The 23,785-nt window shown below is 37.8% G+C and overlaps 1 protein-coding gene across 1 annotated transcript in view; it reads left to right on the top strand.

Annotated features, from left to right (window-relative positions):
- Chm (CHM Rab escort protein) overlaps positions 1–23,785 on the top strand; it is a 167,155-nt gene that overhangs the window by 57,268 nt on the left and 86,102 nt on the right. The window contains exons 3-4 of the mRNA XM_059250822.1: positions 732–804; positions 2,029–2,153. Of these exons, the coding sequence (XP_059106805.1) occupies positions 732–804; positions 2,029–2,153 (198 nt within the window). The remainder of the gene's footprint in view (positions 1–731; positions 805–2,028; positions 2,154–23,785) is intronic.

Genomic DNA, 23,785 nt, shown 5'->3' with positions numbered 1-23,785 from the left:
TACGATTTTTTTAATCATAAATTAATTTAGCATGTCCTTGAATGTCCTATTAATAGAATTATACAATATATATTCTTTGTGGCTTAGGCTTTCATTCAGAATAAAAATTTGAGATTGATCTAGATTGGTTGCTGTTTGTGTTAATATGTTATCCTTTTACATTGCTAAAAAGTATATATCCTGTGGATATAGCATAGCTTGTTTACACATTTTCACGTTGATGATATTATCACTCTGGGCCTTTTAATGTGATGAAAAGATTTTTTTTTTTGGAAAAATATGTAATCATTTAGAAGTACAATTGCTGGATCATTGGATAATTGCATCTTTTTTTTTTAGGAAGATGCCATATATCTTTGAAAGTTTAATCAACTTAAACACACCATCCCATCAGTGCCCAGTGTTGTGACTCTTAACTATTCTGATGGATCAATACTGGAACTCATTATGCTGGTGACTTGAGACTGGGTTTCCCTATGATCACTGAAGAAAACTCTGTAGAAGGCAAAGAATTTTTAAACTGTTATATCAGGAAAAGTTGCGCTTGAGATCTGAGAATAGCCATTTGTTTACACTTATTATTTTCTCTTATTTAAACAACCCAGTTATTGTGCTTTGGAACACTTGGGATGGCAATATTGGAAAATGCTAGGAGTTTGAAGTTCAAGGATGGCTTAGGTTATAAAGATCAGTGACTTGATTTTTATGTTCTTTGTATTTTACTGTTACAGACGAAGCTACTATGGAGGAAACTGGGCCAGTTTCAGCTTTTCAGGACTGTTGTCCTGGCTAAAGGAATACCAGGTAAAGTTCTTATCTGATATTGCAGGTCACTAGGTTGTATCTTGTGTCAGTGTCCATTCATTGAAGAAGTGTTTTTTTTTTTTTTCTGTCATATGAGATAGATACTTTATTTTCATTCACTTACTTGGCAAAAATAAGTACAATTACCTTCTTACCTAATGTTTCATATGAATCATTCACAGAAATTTTACCAGTCACTGTAAAAATCTCACCTATTCTTAGTTGTTCTTTTATTACTATATAACAATAAAAACAATGTACTATCAATTATTTGAAGAAAAATCTTAATTTGGAACATTCTCTGGTTTGTATGCTTATTTCTGTCAAGTGGCAGAAGCACTTAAAGGAAAAAGAGGAAAAAAATTGAAGTTCAGAAATTGTTTTTCCTATGGTAGCTTCTTGTTACTACAACTGTTGAGTATCTGTCATAAAAAAAGAGTTTTAGAGAAAACTGTCAGTGTGGTGTAGAGATTTAGTCATGCTATGTAGTTTAACATTTTTTATAAGACAGGTTTTATATAGATGGGCGTATGTGGCTTGAAATGTAACTTATGCTGAGAACATCTTACATGAATTCAGCCCCTGCTGTCTCTCAAATTAGCTGAGAAGGTTGGGAATAGAGAATGATACTATTCCAGGAATCTGTATTCAGTTAGCTAAAAATTATTACACATTATTACAACATTCCATTACTCTACTAAGCATGGTACTTGCTTTCATTGATTCAATGGAGTATATCAGCAGTAGCTCTCCTGATGACAAAAACACGGGTGATAAAACTTCAGTGATATTATTGTTCAAATACCATTGCATAAAAATAAGTGTGGCCCACTGGACAACATGCAGAGAGAGAGAGAGACCTTGAAATGCTCAGCCTCCGTATCATATCCCACCCATCAAAACTCAAGGATTTATGTAGTAGATGGAACAGAAGAATTGTAAGAGCCAGAGGTGGTGGATGACTTCAAGGAAGTAGCATTTTCCAAACACAGCAGGGTCTCATAGACACCTGTATACCAAAGCTAGCTTTTGATAAATTTTATGCAGTTTTCCTCTGCCTCCTTTGAAGCTGGCATACTGTTGGAGTCAGTTCAGTTACTCTGAAGCATTGCATCTTGTTGTGATAAAAATAAAAACATAAATTTAAGACAAGATACAATTTTTTGGGAAATTTTAATTTCAGATCTTTCAATTTAGTTAAAACTCTTTTTCTGTGTTTTTTAGGAAAACAGTGATGTTGTGACTGAAAATTCAACATGGCAAGAACAGATACTTGAAAATGAGGAAGCTATTCTTCTTAGTAGCAAGGATAAGACAATTCAACATGTAGAAGTATTTTGTTATGCCAGGTATGAAAATTATTTATATAGCATTAAGTAAGATAATAGCTCTTTTCCCCTTTTCACACTTCTTCAAGAAAATTGAGTAACAAGGATGTTGCTATAGTAAAATCTATACATTAGTTTTTCTTTTTTAGCTGTTGCTTTCAGTGTTCTCTATTTTTGAAATAATAACATCTAACAATGGCATACATTTCATTTTATCTTTGTGAAAATCCTGTGTTGCAGTAGGGTTGTGCTGGTTAGTTTGTCAACTTCACACTAGCTGTGGTCATCTGGGGAGGGTTAACTTCAATTGAGAAAATCCCACTAGGCCTGTAGGCAAGTCTGTGGGGACGTTTGGTTAATTAATGATTGATATAGGAGGGACCAGCTCACTGGGGTTAGTGCCGCCCTTGGGCATTTGGTCCTGTGTGGTATAAGAAAGTAGACTGGCAGCTCAAGAGATGGCTCAGATATTAAAAGCACTTGCTGCTCTTGCAGAGCACCCAACTTTTATTCCTAGCCATAACATGGTGGCTCACAGCTATCCACAACTCCAGTTCTAAGAGCTCAGATGCCCTCTTCTTGCTTCTTTGGACACCAGGCATGCATGTGGTATACATGCAGGCAAAATACGCATACACATAAAATAAATAATGTTTTAAGAAAAAACAAAAAACATAGAAAAAAGGCATTCTTTTATACACTGCTGTATAAGTGTGGCCTAGCCACTCTGGAAGTCAATATGGATGCTTCTCAAATAAACTAGCAATAGATCTTCCATATTTAAATTAGCTTTATTTTCTTAATGTTTAGTTGTTTGAGTTTGTTGTGTATACTAGTCAGTAACTCTCTGTCAGAAATATAGCTAGCAAAGGCTTTCTTCTGTTTGGTGGGCTGCTTCTTCACTTGATTGACAGTTTCCTTTGTTATACACAGGCTTTTTAGCTTTGTACATTCCCATTCCCAATTGTGAGAGGCTGCTGTCTCTTACCCTATTGGTCCATGAGGTGAAACAGTTGGAACAGTCCCTTCTTTTATTTTTACTGTTTTTTTGAATGTTTGGCACTGGATATTTTTATGTTGCTTAGGCTAGCCTCTAGCTCCTGTCTGTGCTCATGGCTCATCCTCCCAGAGTGATGAGATTACAGATGTGCACCCCTCCCTGTGTTTATGCAATGATGGGGATCAAACACATTGCTTTGTGCAAGCTGTGCAGACACTCTACCAACTGAACTACATCCCTGTCCCTGTTTTTTTTTTTTTTTATTTTAGTGTGAATTTCACTGATGGCTGATTTTGTATATCATTTCCTGTACTTAGTTGTCATTCATTTGTCTTTTGGGTGAAGTATGTTGATTCATATCTTTTTAAATAGAATTCATTTTTTTTCTTGTTGGTTGCAGAATTCTTTTTCTAGGTATTTGTTCTTTGTTAACTGTGTAGTTTAAAAATACTTTCCCCTGAACTGTGACTTGTCTTTTCATCCTCTTTAAACAGGATATTTTGTAGAGCAAGTTTTACAAATTTTAACGAGCTACCATTTCTTCCTTTTTTCCTTCAGTGTATTATGTTTTTGGCATCAAGTCTGAGTTCTCTTTACTTGGCTGTACTTCCGGAAGATTTTGTCTTGTTGAAAAGTACTTCCTACAGTTAAATATTATACATTTTAGTCTGTGACCCACTTTGAGTTATTTTTTTGTATGTGGCATGAGGATTAGGTAGATATTCTCCCCACTCTCCAGCCTCAGGACATCATTTGCTTCAACATCACACTCTAGGAAGTATGAAGATTATTTTGTCAGAGTTTTATCCTGAATGCTGCCTCTTTGAACCTCCTAGTGCTTTTGCTGTTCAAAGGTTGTTTTTTTTTCCTTTAAGTTATCTTCTGCATTTAAACAACTGATTAATGAAAGGGAAGAAAAATAACACATCTGCAGTTGTTGGTTATTATTTTTGTAGCAGTCACTATAGCCTTCTGTAATATCTCATATTACATTTTTTTTTATTCTGTGCTGAAGCTATGTGCATGATTTGTTACAAATGGATAAACTGAAGTTCTGTGAGACGCAGTTACTGTAGAACAGGGATTTCAACTCAGAGTTCTCTACATCAGAAGCTGTACTATTTCCATTGTACCTTTTTTCAATTTGGTTTTGGTTTTTGTGAGAGAGAACAGGACCTTGTTATATTGCCCAGGCTTGAGCTTGAACTCGTGAGGACATATAGTATTCCAATATCCTTGATTTGTTGAGATTGTAGTCTATATGCTTGGGAATATTTCTTAGTTTATATGGGAGCAGTAAAGTAACCATTATTTCTAGCTTTAAATCTTATACAGATTAGGAGAAGGCACACAACATTAATTATTCCCATTTGGGTCACACAAATGCAGATAATTCTTAGACCAAAAATTATTGCATGTTAATTTCATACTCGTGTTTTTTCTTTAGTAAGAAAGTAATTTTTTCAATTAATTCAATCTCTGTGGGTGTGTATGTTTGTGTAAGTGTATGCTAACATGCACGTGTGTGGAAGTCAGAGAAAATCTAGCTGGAATCAGTTTTCTCTTTTCTACCATGTGATTCCTGGGATCAAACTCAAGTTGTCACAATTGGAGGCAAATACCTTTGCTCACTGAGCCTAGGAAGAAGAAATTTTATTGTTCTAAACATATGTCGTTTTTGAATATTAATGACTAATAATTCCCCCTTTTTGATATAAAGTTAAACCAGAATAAAAATGTGCTTCTAAAATTAAAATGAACCAACTTTTTAGTGGATTGATATGATATCAAATATGAAGCTTTTATTGTGGCAGGAATTTGAAATTCTTCTTCATTATGAACTCCAAAAAACATGAACAGTAAACTTCTTGAACAATATTAGCTGTTGCATTAGTCCAGTAAGAAGAATGAAATAAAAAAAATCAATGTATTATATGCTGCATTTTTGCAGTTTAGAGGAAGTTGTTTATTATTGTGTACAGTAAGTTTGTTTTAGGCTGTGAAAGTATGCCAATTAAAAGTTGTTGGAACAAGTAGACAGATGGGAGTGTATCAGGTAGGTCAACAGAGGATTCGTAGCTTGTTTAGCATGTGCACGTTGGAGTACTAAAGGTCCGAAGATGCTTCCTAGCTAGATGGCTGTCATGATTCCAGACAAGTTCTCACACAACTAAAATCTCTATACAGGAAAGGAAATGGGAGATTATAGATATAATTTTAGATGTATAATTATATTTTATATATATATATATTTTATTTATATAAATAAATATATTTATATTATAATTTATAATCATAGATTAAATAAAGTCTTTACAAAGGATTCTACCTTAACTCTTTGGATAAAATTGAAGTACATGCACATTTTTAAATTCATCATATCAAAAAGGAAATAAAGTTACAAAATAAAATTTTGATTGGTCATGATTTATTCCTAGGGCTGGTTATCTTCTGCCTGATAAATTGTCATAAGCTCAGTTTATCTCGTAGTAAGCAAAAAGGCTGTTATGGTTGAGTAGGTTACCAGTGTTACCTGCTGATAATTTATGAAGTTTTGTTTTGATAAATGTAAGGAAAGGTTGATATTTCAGCTGTATTCTATAATGTGTAAAACCATTTAAGTTGATAACAACTAGAGAAATTTCTACAATATATTACATTGCAGAAAAATCAAAACTAATATAGTTTTATGGAACAGTTTGGGTAGTCTGATTTCTGTAATTCTTTTGAGTAGTCATGGAATATTTATATATTTTTAGGAGTAAACAGCTGGAAAGCAGCATAATATACTATGCAAATAAAAAATAAATGGTCTTAGAACAAAGTGTATGTATCAAATAAAAGAACACAATTTCTATAATATGATATATTGGGAAAGAAAATGTACAAAAGGTGCAAAATAATAAACTGTAGTTGGCATTTTTTTAGGCCACCAGCAAGCTTTCCAAATAAAGACAGAGACGTATTATTAATTATGAATTCTCAGCCTTAGCTTAGGCTTCACCCATGAGCTCCTTTAACTTGACTTAACCTGTTCCTATTTATCTACGTTTTGCCTTGTGGCTTTTTACCTTTCTTTCATTCTATATGCAGTACTTTCCTGTTTCCTTCTTGTCTGTCTGTCTGGCCCCTGGCATCTCCCTGTTGTCTCTTTTTCTTTCTCTACAGGCTAAACTCTTCCCCCTACTTACTCTCCCTGCCTGGAAGTTCCACCATTTAACTTTTTATTAGACCAATCCGGTTGGCAAGCAAGTTAAAGTGCAACACATCTTTACATAATAAAAAAATGCAACATATCTATTCATAATTAAACACATATTCCACAACATAAACATGTGTAACACATCTTTACATAGTTAAATATTCCACAACATCTACAAATGCAACACATCTTTACATAGTTAAACAAATGCAACATATCTTCACATGGTTAAATAAATACTCTGCAACATTTTCCCCTTTTGTCTAAATAAAAAGGTTTTAGCTTTAACATAGTAAGACTATATACAATAAGAAAACTTACCAAGTAAAAATTACATTTACCATATCCAGTCCATTTGTATTTGGCAAATTCAGAGAAAACACTGCGTTATCTATCCAATCATGGTGAGTCCAAAGTTGTGTGCATAATTTACTTTCTACCCTAACTTGTATTTCCAACCCAAAACTATCTTAGACCTCAAAACATTTTCTTAGATAAACCACTTAAAGTTTTATGTTTCTCAACATTATAAACTTTACATCTCTTTTCTGAATTTGGTAACAAGGAAAACTGTAACTATAACTATCTCTTCTTCAACTCCATCAAAGACCTGAGAAGGAAATAATATTACCTGAGTAAACAGAAAGTACAGAGTAAGCATCTTCCAAAATTATAGAAATGACAGAAGCAGCTGGCTGCTAGGACAGTCACCCAAGGTTTCTTTGCAACATTAGGGCATCCATCTTTTGCCTACAGGCCTAGAATATCTGACAGACTTTTCTGTGAAGTAGGAATTTTGAAGGACTGTCCTACCTTGTTTTGGCAAAGCTTGGCAGTTGCCTTCTTTTGTATCCTATTTGTCCAATTTGGACCGCATACTGTCAGCAGCCAAGGCAAGAGCACTTTCTGGCCCAAATGGCTAGCTTTGCCACAAAGAAGTGAAATCCTTATGGAGGTTCTTCAACACCCATCATCCTTTTATAAAGCAGACTGATGCTGCCAGGAGCAGATATTGTCTCATTGTCATGAAAAGACATACTCTGTATGTCTTTGAAACATTTGAAGATTACCTATCTATCTAAAATGTATCTGTTTAACCTTGAAAACATACCTAACATGACTACAAGTTTGATTGTTATAGAGAGGACTAACTACTAACCTGCATTTTTAAATAATCTAAACTGTTTGTAGTATTAGCTTTCAAGGACTAGAATTTTATATTACATTTTAAATGAGCTGCTTAGGTGCAATACCTTAAACAAGAGTAGAAACATATATACAGTATAACACAAATAAACTTAAATTTGTATCATTATGCAAAAACCAATGTAAAATATTTGAGATGATTAGTTGTCTTTTTATCCTATATTCTTATATCCCCACTAATGATAACAAACATCCATAATACATTGAATGGCCAAAAACACCCACCCCACCTCTTGGGAATATGGGCATTGTGTTCTCTAGACTGCTTCCTGTTGTCTGGAGGCAACCACATCCCTAGGGGACCCTGAGAAAATTGAGATAATGGTCAAGTCCTAAGAAAAGTAGCTATAACATTTGTCCCATCTCTGTGTAATGGGAAAGTACAAGGCTTATCTGAAATCCTGGCTAGAATAGACTATGAGGCTGGACCATCTTAGCTAGCAGCTTTGAAGCTGTTCTGAATGCAGAACTCTGAGGAAACTACAACAGAGGCACTCTGGATCACCTGGGCTACCTATTTTCATTAGTATCTGGTATCCTTGCTCTGAACACACAAACTTTGAAAGGTTACATACATATGTGTATTAATACAGTATGGACTGTGCATTGTATACAAGCCAGCCAAAGATGATTTTTGTTTGTTTGTTTGTTTGTTTTATGTTTGAGCAGGTAAAAGACTTCTGTTAACTTTATAAGTTTGTTTGGATTGTATAGCCAAACCTTGAGCCATGTCATATGAAAGTATGGCATGTAATAATAAGTCATGAGGACTATGTAACCAACAGGATTTATCATGTCTTGTCCAGTCTCAGAGCTGTTCTCATATCAAGGGATCAGCATATATGTCACCTATCTTGTAGTTTTTCTAGGTTTATTTCTTTATGTCTGTGGCCAGGATTTTCGTTGGTTCTCCCCCAATCAAATCTGGTCTCTATTAAATTTGAAGGAATCCACAGCCTTTCACTTCCTGTGAAAAGAAAAGCATAACTCTCCTCCAGCACAATGCATTTTCTGAATTCCATTTTAAAGTTAAGACATCCCTAAAGTATCTAGGCTGGTTTAATTCAGAAATTCCTTTTACAATCTTATGTCTTTGGGCAGCTGTCATTCGCTCATCAGCATTCAAAAATTCAAAGTCAACAAAGCACCATATAGGATCCAGACTGCCTGTGTATTTCCCATCTTTATGTGGCTTATTTTTTTTATTACATTACTTTTTCTTTAAAGAGTTTACTTAATTATTTTTAAAACTATTTATTTTTTCCTATGATTGTCTATACCCCTTTTCTTTTCTTTCGTAAGCATCTACACACACTGTAACCTGTTTAAAGTTTTTTTCAGTTTCAACCTATTTTACTGTGCACGTGTAGTACTCTCTGACCATGTGAGCTAAACCTTAAACTGCTAAGCAAGTGGCAGCTAGGCCTCTGCCATGTGGCTCTGGTGGTTGGCTCCGCCTCCTCCTTAGGGGTCTGTGAGAACTGAGCCTTAAGGCTGCCCTGCCAAGAGCTGCGTTTAACATCCCCAGCTCTAGGAAGTTGGTGCCCACACTGTGACAGGCATTTTACTTAGCTTGCTGTTTCTACTTAGCATGCTGGCTGCTCAAGTGCTCTGTTACACAGCAGTGCCTCTTAAAAGAGCCATATCCTTTTTATTTTTTCAGCTTTCTCAGGTCCTATATGGAAATTTGCACCTCACGTTGGGTGCCATTTGTAGTTAGAATTTTCTTTGGGCCGCCAACCAGCTTCCCAAATAAAAACAGAGACTTATTAATGAGAATGCTGGCTTGTCCCACTAGCTGTTTTAACTTAATTTAACCTGTTCTTATTCTACATTTTGCCTTGGGGCTTTTTACCTTTCTTTCATTCTGCATGTCCTACTTTCCTGCTTCCTCCATGTCTGTCTGGCTTGTCCTTGTCATCTCCTTTATTTCTCTAGAGTCTAAATTCCTGCTCCTACTTATTTTCCTAGCCCAGAAGTTCTGCCTATACCTCCTCCCTACTAACGATCATTTAGCTTTTTACTAGACCACTCAGGTGCCTTAGGCAGGCAAGGTAAAACAGCAGCACATCTTTACAAAATTAAATAAATGCAACACGTCTTTACATAGTCAAACAAATATTATACAGTGTAAACAAATGCAACACATCTTTTCACAGTAAAACAAATATTCTGCAACATAAACAAATGAAACACATCTTTGTATAGTTATACAAATATTCTGTACCAGTGAACACCTGTGCTGAATAAAGTAGCCAGTTAGTTGCCAGGGTTTTTTTTTTTTTTAAATTTAGAGAACTTTCAGATAAAAAATACCAAACACTGAGATTAGCCAAAACCAAAGTCTGTCTATCTCAGCGTACTTCTGGACAATTAGAATAGCCATTCTAAAGCTGTGGATATTTATACTTTTTTTTGCATTTCTTTAAAATATATATATATATACATATATATATATTATTAAGAAATTTTTCTGTTCATTTTACATACCAACCAAAGATTCCCTCCCCTCCCTCCTCCCACTCCCCAGCCTTCCCCATCCAACCCCCTATTCCCACCTCTTCCAGGGTGAGTCTTCCTCCTGTGGTGAGTCAGCAGAGCCTGATATACTCAGTTGAGGCAGGTCCAAGCACCTTCCTGTGCACCAAGGCTATATAAAGTGTCCCACCATATGCATTGGGCTCCAAAAAGCCTGGTGATACCTTAGAGATGGGTCCTGATCCTACTGCCAGGGGGCCCCTTAAGCAGATCAAACTATATAACTGTCTTGCCTATGCAGAGGGCCTAGTCCAGTCCCATGGAGCCTCCACAGGTATTGGTCCACAGTTCGTGAGTTTCCACTAGTTCGGTTTGGTTGTCTCTGTATGTTTCCTCATCATGGTCTTGCTGTCCTTTGCTCATAGAATCCTTCTTCTCTCTCTTCGACTGGACTCCTGGAACTTGGCCTGGTGCTTGGATGTGAGTCTCTGCATCTGTTTCTATCAGTTACTGGATGAAGGCTCTATGATAACAATTAGGGTATTCACTAATCTCATTACTGGGGTAGACTAGTTTAGGCACCCTCTCCACTATTGCTAGTAGTCTAAGGTGGGGTCATCCTTGTGTATTCTTGGGAGCTTCCCTAGCACCAGGTTTCTCCCTGTCCCCATGATGTCTCCCTCTATACTGGTATCTCTTTTATTGCTCTTCCACTCAGTCCCTATTCCAGCTTGACCATCCCATTTCCTTATGTTGTCATCCCCCATCTCCTACCCTCCATTGTCCCACCTTACTCCCAGACTACTCATGGATCCATTTCCCCTTCCCAGGGCGATCCATGTGTCCCTCTTGGGGTTCTCTTTGTTAGCTAGCCTCTCTGGAGCTGTGGGTTGTAGTCTGGTTATCCTTTGCCTTTCATCTAGTATCCGATTATGAATGAGTACATACCATGATTATCCTGAATCTGGATTACCTCACTCAGGATATTTTCCAGTTCCATCCATTTGCCTGCAGATTTTATGATGTCATTGTTTTTTACTGCTGAGTAGTGTTCCATTGTGTATATGTGCCACATTTTCTTTATCCTTTCTTTGGTTGAAGGGCATCTAGGTAGTTTCCAGGTTCTGACAATTATGAACAATGGTGCTATGAACATAGTTGAGCATGTGTTCCTGTGGTATGATTGAGTGTTCCTTAACTATATGCTCAAGAGTGTTATTGTTGGGTCTTGAAGTAAATGGATTCCCAATTTTCTGAGAAGTCACCATACTAATTTCCAAAGTGGATGTACAAGTTTGCACTCCCACCAACAGTAGAGGAGTGCTCCCCTTGCGCCACATCCTCTCCAACATAATCTGTTATCAGTGTTTTTGATCATAGCCATTCTGACAGGTGTCAGAGACGTTTTGATTTTTATTTCCCTGATGACTAAGGATGTTGAGCAATTCCCTAAATGTCTTTCAGCCATTTGAGCTTCTTCTGTTGAGAAATGTAGCGAGAATCTTAAAAGGTCCTATTAATAAAAAACAAACCCGGAGCCAGGTATTGGGGTAAACGCTGAAGGATCAGAGAAACAGAATAAGCGACATCCAACCTCACCTTGCCAATTCCTCAGCTGATCTTGTTTCCTCAAACTGAAAGCCTCTGAATCCTCATCTGAATGAATCTCAGCTGAAATGCTGCTGAAAGCTAAAAGCTTAAAAAGGATCTAGTTCCTGGTCCTCATGCCTTATATACCTTTCTGCTTCCTGCCATCACTTCCTGGGATTAAAGGCATATGTCACCATGCCTGGATGTTTCCAGTGTGGCTTTGAACGCACAGAGATCTGTCTGGAATGCTTAGGATTAAAGGCGTGTGCTACCACTGCCTAACCTCTATGTTTAATATTGTGGCTGTTCTGTTCTCTGACCCCCAGATAAGTTTATTGGGGTGCGCAAAATATTAGCTCTGTAGCCCATTTTTTAATTGGATTGTTCAATATTTTGCTATCTCGTTTCTTGATTTTTTATATATTTTGGATATTAGCCCTCTATCAGATGTGGGGTTGCTGAAGATCTTTTCCCATTCTGTGGGCTGTCGCTATGTCTTATTGACTGTGTCCTTTGCCTTACAAAAGCTTCTCAGTTTCAGGAGATCCCACTTATTAATTGTTGCTCTCAGTGTCTGTGCTACTGGTATTGTATTTAGGAAGTGGTCTCCTGTGCCAGTACATTCAAGACTACTTACTACTTTCTCTTCTATCAAGTTCAGTGTAACTGGATTTATGTTGAGGCCTTTGATCCACTTGGACTTGAGTTTTGTGCATGGAGATAGACATGGATCTATTTGTAACTTTCTACATGCTGACATCCAGTTATGCCAGCACCATTTATTGAAGATGCTTTCTTTTTTCCATTGTACACTTTTGGCTTCTTTGTTCAAAAATCAGGTGTTCATAGGTGTGCAGATTAATGTAAGGGTCTTCAGTTCAATTCCATTGGTCCACATGTTGGTTTTTTTATGCCAATACCATGATGTTTTTATTACTATAGCTCTATAGTAGAGCTTGAGGTCAGGGATGGTGATGCCTCCAGAGGTTGCTTTCTTGTACAGAATTGTTTTAGCTATCCTGGTTTTTTTGTTTTTCCATATGAAGTTGAGTATTGTTCTTTCAGGTCTGTGAAGAATTGTGTTGGGATTTTGATGGGGATTGCATTGAATCTGTAGATTGCTTTTGGTAAGATTGCCATTTTTACTATGTTAATTCTACCTATCCATGAGCATGGGAGATCTTTCCATTTTCTGATATCTTCTTCAATTTCTTTCTTCAGTGACTTAAAGTTCTTGTTGTGCAGGTCTGTCACTTGCTTAGTTAGTATTACCCCAAGGTATTTTATATTATTTGTGGCTTTTGTAAAGGGTGGTGTTTCTCTGATTTCATTCTCAGGCCGTTTATCATTTATATATAGAAGGGATACTGATTTTTTTTGAGTTAATCTTGTATCCTGCCACATTACTGAAGTTGTTTATCAGCTATAGGAGTTCCCTGGTAGAGTTTTGGGGATGACTTATGTATACTCGCATATCATTTGCAAATAGGGAAAGTTTGACTTCTTCCTTTCCAATTTGCATCCCCTTGATCTCCTTTTATTGTCTTATTGTTCTAGCTAAAACTTTGAGTACTATATTGAATAGATATGGGGAGAGGGGACAGCCTCGCCTTGTTCCTGATTTTAGTGGAATCACTTTGAGTTTCTCTCCATTTAATTTGATGTTGGCTGTTGGCTTGCTATAAATTGCCTTTAAGGGATATTCCTTGTATTCCTGATCTCTCCGAGACCTTTATCATGAAGGGGTGTTGAATTTTTTCAAAGGCTTTTTCAGCATCTAATGAGATGATCATGTGATATTTTTTTTCTTTCCATTTGTTTATACTGTGTATTACATTGACAGATGTAAAGGATTACAAATTAATATGAAATTCTTTTGGAAGTACTCCTGGTTGTTTCCACTAATTGATAAGTGATATCTAAGTTCTTTAAGTTACAGATAGATCTTTGCAATTAGTTTTTAAAAAGGTGCATTTATACAAAGCAGTGAACATTTTTAGATAGGATAAATTATGTAAAAAGTACAATCCATGTATAATGGCCTTTGAGATTCAAAATATAAGTGATATTTGACTTAATTTGCAAAATCTATTTTGGTAGTGGATATTTTTATAATTAATAGCTTCTTTTGAGGGTTTAGAATTCACTAACATTTTATCTGGTAGATGTATTTTCATATACATTTGACTTACTAAAATTAAACTGTTATTCTTAAATTTTCTTTGGCAGAGGAATATCTTTTTTGAAAATGCTTGTATATGAACCACAATGTAAGGTTTGAAATTCATAGAAATATCACCCTTTTGGTTAAAAGAATTTAGTTACAATGTAATTATGTGGGGATTTAGGAGTTTCTAGTGTCTTCATCACTTTTTTAGATATGAGCCTAACACTTGGCAGAACTCCAAAAATACTTTGGTTTTTAATGAAAAGTTGGAATAGTAGTATGTTTTTATGCTTCCATTTCTTGTAGAGCTAGGAAATTCACCAACTTGTGATGTTGAGAACATTGAAATTGAGTAGTTTGTCAAAGTAGGACTAATTCTAAAATAGTAGTTTCTTTTCTTATACATTCCCCGCTGCCTTAGATTTACTTAACCTTTGATCACCTTTAATAAAATGCTTTGACTTTCAGCTCTCAGATTGTCCAGCATGGGATAATGGATTTTATTTACTACATAAAACCTCTTTTTACTTAATATATGAGATAGCTACTGAATAAATCAGTTGCTATGCTCAATTTTCATGCTGTTCTCATCACAGTCTGCAATAAAAGAAGTTGCCATATTCTATCTTGTCTCTGTACTGTAATTAATTATCCTGTCACTTCTTAGTTTAATCTTTAGGCATATAACTTTTGCTAAAAGTTGTCATCTTAAGTTTTATCAATTTTCACAGTGAAAGCAAATACAGACATGTGAACATTACTGTGGAAAAAGATATAAATCACATTTTATATCATAACTTTTAATTTTTAAAAGATTTAATTTTTAATCCTTGTTCATGTGTATAGATGTGAGGGTATATGCCACATATGTGTGGGTTCTTTTGGAACAGGGTGTTGGATCCTTTGGAGCTAAAATTAAAGGCAGTTTTAAACTCCTCAACATAGCATTGGAACCCTGGTTTTTCTGCAAGAGCAGTGTTGGTTGGTTTTCATCAGCTTGGCAAATGCCAGAGTCACCTAGGGAAAAGTTGCAACATTAAGAAATTGACTGCAGGTTGGCTTATGGGCATGTTTATGGGGCATTTTCTTAATTGTAAATCGATGTAGAAGGACCAAGCTCATTGTGGGCAGTGCAGTCCTTATGCAGGTGGTCTAGAGCTAGTTAAGAAAGGTAGCTGAGGTAGCCAGAGGAAATAATCCAGTAATAACTTATAATAACATAATTCTGTTCCTTCCAGGTTTCTACTTCAGTTCCTACCTCCAGGTACCTGCCTTGAGTTCTTGTATTGGCTTCCTGCCATGGCGAACTGTAACCTCTAAGCCAAATAAATACTTTCCAAGTTACCATTCGTCAGTGATTTATCATAAAAACAGAAATTAAAATAGGACAAGGAGCAAACATTAACTGCTGAGCCATCTTTCTAGCCCTGACTTTTGTTTTTAATGTTAATTGTAATGGTATGGCCAAAGAGTTTCCATCGTATTATAAGGCAATGTAGGTACAAGTTTTGAGTTTTTTCTTTTGACCTACAGGCAGTTTAACAAAACTTCAGGTTTGATCTATACCTCATGTTTGACTTTTTTGAGTTTATTAACTACTTTTCACATAAGTTAATTTATCTTCTAACTCTATTATGAAAGATAAGGTAAATGGACTTACACCTATTTTACAGGTGAGCAATTTGTGTGATATTAAGTGTCTTGCCTAGGATCTCCCAAGTAATGACATGAGAGACAAGAACATAGATTATTTCCCCACTACTGTTACCTACTTAGAAAAAGTCTTGCTAGTCATTAATGATTATCACTTGCTATTTAAATTAAATTTCATTGAAGTTATCATTACATTTTGACAATAAATTTTGGCATTTTGAAAATAGATTTTTTTCTCATACAATACACCCCGACCACAGATTTCCTCTTCCTCTATTTCTGCCAGCTCCCCTGCTCCACCTTCTCTCTCTCCCAGATCCACCTCCACCCCCAAACCCCTACCCCTATCTCCCATCAAAAAGGAGCAGGCCTTCTAGAGATGACAACCAAACATGACAAAACACAATAAAGTGAGACTAGACAAAACCCTCCCACCGAAACTGGACAAGGCAACGCAGTCAGAGGAAAAGAGTCCCAGACACAGCTGCTCCCACAGTTAGGAGTCCCACAAAACACCAAGCTAACAACCACAACATATACCCAGAGGACTTAGTACATGCCATTACAGGCCCTGTCCTCACCTCTTCAGTCTCTGTGAGCCCATATGAGCCCAGCTTGGTTGATTCAGTGGGCCATCTTCTCCTGCTTTTCTTTATCCCCTCTGACTCCTGCAGTCTTTCTGCCCTCTCTTCCACGGAATTCTCCAAGCTCCGAGGGGAGGGACCTGTTGGAGACCTCCAATTTAGACTCTCTGCATGTCTGGCTATGAGTCTCTGTATCCTCTCACATCTTCTGCAGAAGGAAGCTTGTCTGATGACGACTGGACAAGTTACTGATCTATGTGTATAGCAGAATATCATTAGGAATCATAGTCATTCCATTGATCTAAATATACGTATGTATGTTTGTATGTGTGCGTGTATATGTGTAGTATGTATATATAGCAGTCATGTTTGATTATACCCTAGGTCTCTGGGCCATCCCATCTTCGGTTGGTTCCTGGCCATCCAAGCATTATCAGGCATGGGCTTCCTCTCATGGAGTAGGCCTCAAGTTAAATCAGACATTGGTTGGCCACACCCACAAGTTCTGCACCACCATTGCCCTAGAACATCTTGCAGGAGGGACAGATTGTTGGTTGAGTTTTGGGGTTGGGTTGATGTCCAGGTTTTTCTTCCAGTAGCTTATAGAGTATCTTCCTACACCAAAGAGACTAGACCATAGGGATGAAGGCTCCATGCAGATACCAGCTCGACCTCTGCACATTCAATGAACTGTGTGGATGTTGTCCTCAGCCATGGGGGCCCTGCTGTTAGTATGCAGTGAGCAACTTTCTGTCCTAGAATGAGCCTGGGTTGTTTGGGAATCTTCATGGGGGACCTCCTCAGCCTACAAGGCAACTGAATGCAACCTAATCCTGCCATTGAAAACCTTGATTAGGTACAAGAGATGGCCACTTCAGATTCTGTAGCCCCCATTACTAGGAGTCCTCACTATGCTCACTTCATAGATTCTAGGAAGTTTCTGTTGTACTAAGTTTCCACACTACCTTCAAATACTCCCCAATTCTAGCTGTCTCTCCCTTCACTCTCTTTCTCTATCCCATATCCTCCTTCACCTGATCCCTTCCACTCCCATGCCAGTCTGTCCCAGTCTAACTGCAAAAATCTGTTCTATTTCCCCTTCCCACGAAGATCATTGAATCTCCCCAGACCTCTCTTTGCCTAACTTCTCTGGGTCTACAGATTATATCTTGGTTATCATTTACTTAACTGCTGATATCAACTTATAAGTGAATACTTACCATATTTAGCTTTCTAGGTCTGGGTTGCCTCACTCAGGATGATTTTTTGTGGTTCCATCCATTTGCCTGCAAATTTCATGATGCCATTGTTTTTAACATCTAAGTAATGCTCCATTGTGTAAATGTACCCACATTTTGTTTATCCATTCTTTGGTAGAGGGACATCTAGATTTTTTCCAGTTTCTGGCTACTATGAATAAAGCTGCTATGAACCTAGTTGAACAAGTGTCCTTGTGATAGGATGGAGAGTCCTTAGGGTATATGACCAAGATTGGTCTAGCTGGGTCTTGAGGAAGATTGATTCCCAATTTTCTAAAGAACCGCCATATTGATTTCCAAAGTGACTGTACAAGTTTGCACTCCCACCAACAATGGAGCAGTGTTCCTTTTGCTCCACGTCCTCTCCAGCATGAGCTGTCCCTTGTATTATTGGTCTTAGCCATTCTGACAGGTGTGAAATAGAATTTCAAAGTAGTTTTGATTTTCATTTCCATGATGTCTAAGGATGTTGATCATGTGTTTCTTAGCCATTTGGGATTCTTCTTTTGAGATTTCTCTGATTAGATTTGTACCCCATTTTTTATTTTATAATTTCATTTAATTTTTCATGTCAGCCATGAATTCCCCTGTCGTCCCTCCTCCTGCCCCCATTCCTGCCAGGCCACCCCCCATTCCCATCTCCTCCAGGGCAAGGACTCCCCTGGGGATTCAGCCCAGCCTGGTAGATTCAGTTGAGGCAGGTCCAGTCCCCTCCTCCCTTCACCCAGGCTGAGCAAAGTGTCCCTGCATAGGCCCCAGGTTCCAAACGGCCAGCTCATGCACTAAGGACAGGTCCCAGTCCCACTGCCTGGGGGCCTAAACTGAAATATTTGGGTTTTTTTTTTTTTTTTTGATATCTGGTTTCTTGAGTTCTTTATGTATTTTAGACATTAGCCATCTATCAGATGTGGAATTGGTTAATTTTTTTTCTATTCTGTAGGCTTCCACTTTGTCCAATTAATGATGTCTTTTGCCATGCAAAAGCTTTTTGGTTTCTTAAGGTCCCATTAGTTAATTGTTGATCTTAGTGCCCGCGTTAATGGTGTTATATTTAGAAGATCGTCTCCTCTGCCAATGTGTTCAAGGCTGTTCTCCACGTTCTCTTCTATCTGGTTCAGTGTGTCTGGGTTTATGTCAAAGTCTTTGATCCAGTTGGATCCACTTGTGCAGGATGATAAATATGTTTCTATTTGCATTCTTCTACACGAAGACACCCAGTTTGACCAGTACCATTGTTAAAGATGCTTTCTTCTGCCTTCTTTACTGAAAATCAGGTGTTCCTATGCATTTGGACTTACATCTGGTTCTTCAATTCACATTGATTCACATTGATCAATGTGTCTGTCTTTTAAGCCAATTCCATATGGCTTTTATGACTAAAGCTCTGTAGGACCACCTGAAATCAGAGATGGTGATACCCCAGCAGTTCTATGGTTCAGGATTGTTTTAGCTGTCCTGTTTTGTTTGTTTCTTTTTCCATATGAAGTTGAGAATTGTCCTTTCAAGGTCTGTAAACAATATGTTGGAATTTTGATGGGGGTTGTGTTGAACCTATAGGTCTATTTAAATTGTTTATCTGATCTTGATTTAACTTTGATAAACAGTATCTATCAAAATTGTCCATTTCTTTTAGAGTTTTCAATTTCGTGGACTACAGGTTTAATATATGTCTTTAGGATCCTCTAGATTTCCTCCTCTGTTGTTATGTCACCCTTTTTGTTTCTGATTTTGTTCATTTGGATACTCTCTCTCTGCCTTTTAGTTTGGACAAGTGTTTGTCTAGCTTGTTGATTTTTCTCAAAGAACCAATTCTTTCTTTCACTAATTCTTTGTATTGTTCTCTTTGTTTCTATTTTATTGATTTTAGCCCTCAGTTTGATTATTCTTGCTGTCTAATCTTGTATATAATTATTTCTTTTTATTTTATAGCTTCCAGGTGTGCTATTAAGTTGCTAGTATGAGATCTCTCCAGTTTTTTTATATAGGCACTTAGTACTGTGAACTTTCCTCTTAGTGCCGATTTCATTGTGTCCCATAAGTTTAGGTATGCTGTGTATTCATTTTCATTGAATTCTAGAAAGTCTTTTATTTCTATGTTTATTTTGGTCTTGACCAATTTTCCACTCAGTAGAGAGTTGTTCAGTTTCTATGACTGTAAACTTTCTGTTGTTTCTATTTTTGTTGAAATCCAGCTTTAATCTGTGGTGGTCTGATAGGATGCAGGGAGCTGTTTCAATTTTTTGTATCTGTTGAGGCTTGCTTTGTGTCCAAGTATGTGGTCAGTTTTGGAGAAAGTTCCCTGAGGTACTGAGAAGAAGGTATTTTCTTTTGTGTTTAGGTGAAATGTTCTGTAAATATCTGTTAGGTGTATTTGGCTTATAATGTCTATAATTGTAGATGTAACCGTCTTGTTAAATAAGAAACACAGAGCCAATGCAAAGATGAAAGCCCAAGAGGTCAGAGCAATAGCTAAGAGCTAAAAACCTTACCCTTCACTGCTGCTGCTGTCCTCCTCAGCCAGACCCTACTTCCTGTCTGTTTGTCCTTTTTATTGACTTTCTCTTCTGCCTTCTCATTGGTTGTAAACCCAACCACATGACCTCTTCGTCACTGCCTGTCTGTACAGACCTTCAGGTCTTCTGTGGTTGGTATTGAGATTAAAGGCATGTGTCTCCATTCTGGCTGTATTCTTGAACACACAGAGATCCGCCTAGCTCTGCCTCCCAAGAGCTGGGATTAAAGGTGTGCACCACCACCGCCCAGCTTCTGCTATGGCTTGCTAATAGCTCTGACCCCAGGCAACTTTATTTATTAACATGCAAATAAAGTCACATTTCAGTACAAATAAAATATCACCATATATAAGTGCCAGTATTTCTCTGTTTAGGTTTTGTCTGAATGACCTGTCTGTGGTAATATTGTGTCCCCCAATATATTGTGCACTCTAATAAACTTATCTGGGGTCAGAGAACAGAACAGCTACTAGATAGATATAGAGGCCAGAAAATAGTGGTGCACACACCTTTAATCCTAGCATTCTAGAGGCAGAGATCCATTTGGATCTCTGTGAGTTCAAGGCCACACTGGAAACAGCCAGGCATGGGTGGCACACACCTTTAATCCCAGGACTTGAGATCTCATGTCTAGCTTGGGAAAGACACACCTTTAATCCCAGGAAGTGATGGCAGGAAGGAGAAAGGTATCTAAGATGTGAGGACCAGGAACTAGAGGCCCTTTAAGTTTTTAGGCTTTTGAGCAGCAGTTCAGCTGAGATCCATTCAGACTCAGAAGCTTTCAGTTTGAGGAAACATGATCAGTTGAGGAATTGTAGAGATGAGGTTGGCTGTGGCTTGTTTTGTTTCTCTCATCTTTCAGCGTTCACCCCAAATCTGGCTCCCGAGTTTGGTTTTATTAATAAGACCTTTTAAGATTCATGCTACACCTGTCCATTGGTGAGAGGGGGGCATTGAAGTCTCCAACCATCAATGTGTGAGAGTCAATATGTGATTTAAACTATAGTAGTGTTACTTTTACAAAGTTGGGTGCCCTTGTGTTTGGGGCATAGATATTTTTCCTTTGATGAGTACATAGTGTCCATCCCCAACTCCTTTGATTAGTTTTGGTTCATAGTCTGTTTTGTCCGATATTAAAATGGCTACACCAACTTGATTCTTACATCCATTTGCTTGGGATATCTTTTTCCAACCCTTTACCCTGAGGTAATATCTATCCTTGATGTTAAGGTGTGTTTCTTGAATGCAGCAAGAGATTAGATCCTGTTTTCACATCCATTCTGTTAGTCTCTGCTCTCTCATTGGGGAATTGAGACAGTTGATATAGAGAGATACCAATGATAAAAGGTTGTTGATTCCTGTTATTTTGCTCGTGGTGGTTGTATTGGTGGTGGTGGTGGTGGTGGTGGTGGTGGTGGTGGTGGTGGTCGTGGTGGTGGTGGTCGTGGTGGTGGTGGTCGTGGTGGTGGTGGTGGTGGTGTGTGTGTGTGTGTCTTTGTTTTTGCTGGTGTGAGATTATTTTCTTATTTCCTATGTTTTCATGGGTGTACTTAACCTCCTTGGGTTGGAGTTTTCCTCTTAACACTTTCTGTAGCTGGATTTATAGATAGACATTGTTTAAATTTTTTTTTTAAATCATGGAATATGTTATTTTCCCCAATTTATGATAATTGAAAGTTTTGCTTGGTATAGGAGTCTGGCTAAGCATTTGTGGTCTCTTAGAATGCATGCAGCACATCTTTCCAGGCCCTTCTGGCTTTTCAAGTCTTCTTTTATATGTTACTTGGTCTTTTTCCCTGTTGCTTTTAGTATTCTTTCTTGGTTCTGTATGTGTAGTGTTTTGATTATTATGCGTTTAGGGGACCCTCTTTTCTGTTCCAGTCTATTTCATGTTCTGTAAGCTTCTTGTACCTCTGAAGGCACCTCCTTCTTTAGGTTAGGAAATTTTTCTTCTATGATTTTGTTGAAAATATTTTCTGGGCCTTTGAGCTGGGATTCTTCTCCTTCCTCTATTTCTATCAGTCTTAGGTTTGGTCTTCTCATGGATTTCCAGATTTCCTGGATGCTTTGTGTCAGGAATTTTTTAGATTTAGAATTTATCTTTGACCAATGTGTCTGTTTCTTCTATCCTGCCTTCAATGCCTGAGATTCTCTGGTCCATCTCTTGTATTCTGTTGATGAAGCTTGTCTCTATAGTTGCTGTTAGAATTCCTAAATATTTCATTTCTAGAATTCCTTCAGTGTGTGCTTTCTTCTATTTTCATTTTAAAGTCTTGACAAGTTTTATCCCTTTCTTCTACTGCTTGTTTTTTATTGTGTTTCTTTAAGGGATTTATTCATTTCTTCCAATTGTGTTTTCCTGGATTTCTTTAATGGATTTAATCATTTCCTCTTTCAGGACCTCTGTCAGCTTCATATAGTTGGTTTTATGGTCTTTTTCTTATGCTTCAGCTACGTTGGAATATTCTGGGCCTGCTGGGGCATGATAGCTGGGCTCTAGTGGATACATATTGTCCTGGCTTTATTGAGTGTATTCTTATGCTGGCTGGCATCTAGGCATCTGGGTTTGGGGTGATTATAGGTCTAGGTACTGATTTCTGGGTTTGTCTTGGTAGGTGAGTGTTTTATTCCTTGGTTTCTGTTTCCTGTCTGGATGGTCAGAGTGTGGTGGCTGTGTATTGCCTGCTTTACTGTCCTGCTTGGCTGGTGTGTCCACAGGGAATGCCTGCTGGTGTTGGAGGCTGGAATTTGGTCGGGGGAGGGAGGTCAACAAGGGTTGTCTGTGGTATCCATGAGATACATGGGCGGGGGGGAGGGAGGCCACAGCTTGTGATCACTTACAGTGCTAGTGATAGAGGGGGGGATTGGTTCTAGGGGAACATAGAGAGTAGAGAAGTACTGTGGGCAGCCTGCTTGCTTTTTTAGCAGGCTTGACCTGAGGGTGAGCAGCAGATCTCCACTTGAGTTGGGGCCTGGGATGTAGTGTCGACTTGGAGGGAGGGAGTTTAAGAGAGGATGGACGGTGGGATCCACAGGAGATGTGGGCATGGCAGAAGGGAGACCGAAGCTAATGTTCTGTTGTAGTTCTAGGTATGAGCCTGAGAGATTGGTCCTGGCGTAGCAGAGAGAGTGGAGAAGGTCCATGGGCACCCTACCTGGTTTTCTGGCAGGCATGGCCTCTGGTTGGGCAAGTAGAGTCCACCTGAGTTGGGCGCTAGGCTACAGTGATGAGTGGGAGGAGGGAGAGCAGGAGGACACGGTCTCTGGTGCATACAGGAGATGTGGGAGGGGTGGAATGGAGACTGCAGCTGGTGCTCTATTGCAGCACTAGGGAGGACCCAGAAGGATTGGGTCTAGGGAAACGGAAAGTGTGGATATGGTTTGTGGAGATGCTGCCTGGTTGTCTGGCATGCTGGTGTTTAATTTCTTAACCTGTGACTGTCCTTCTGTTCTTTCATTTCCATTGCACCCAGAATTTCAAATTTATAATACCTTGTGTTCCCTTGGCTTAATTTTTTTCTGCTTTCTACATGTAAGCGTTTTTATATTAAAATATGATTACATGTCTATTGTTTTCCTTGTTCAGCTCATGTTTAGGAAGTTATGTTGGTGAGAATTTAATGGTGTAGCTTCTGACATGAATTTGAAAGAGCAGGGTATATGGGAGGATTTGAAGGGAGTAAACAGAAGGGTAAAATGATATAATAATATTATAATTTCAAAAAGAGAAGGAAAAAAACCTTTGCCTATATATGTTATTTTCATCTGCAGTTTATTAGACATAAACTAACTGTAATAGACTTTTAAGTAATATTTTTATTCTTTGATAATTTCATACAATGTATTTTGATCATGTTCACTCCCTTCAACTCTTCCCATATCCACCCTCTCTACGCTTACCTCCCTACTAACCTAAATTTGAGTTTTCTCCTATTTTTTTTTTTCATATCAAGTCAAATTTGTGTTGCCTAACTACTTTTGGAAGTGGGGTCTTCTATGAA

Source organism: Peromyscus eremicus, chromosome X (assembly GCF_949786415.1).
Source record: "Peromyscus eremicus chromosome X, PerEre_H2_v1, whole genome shotgun sequence".
Taxonomy (NCBI): Eukaryota; Metazoa; Chordata; class Mammalia; order Rodentia; family Cricetidae; genus Peromyscus; species Peromyscus eremicus.
The sequence above is the reverse complement of the archived record's forward strand: the minus strand, read 5'-3'. Positions and strand labels throughout refer to the sequence as shown.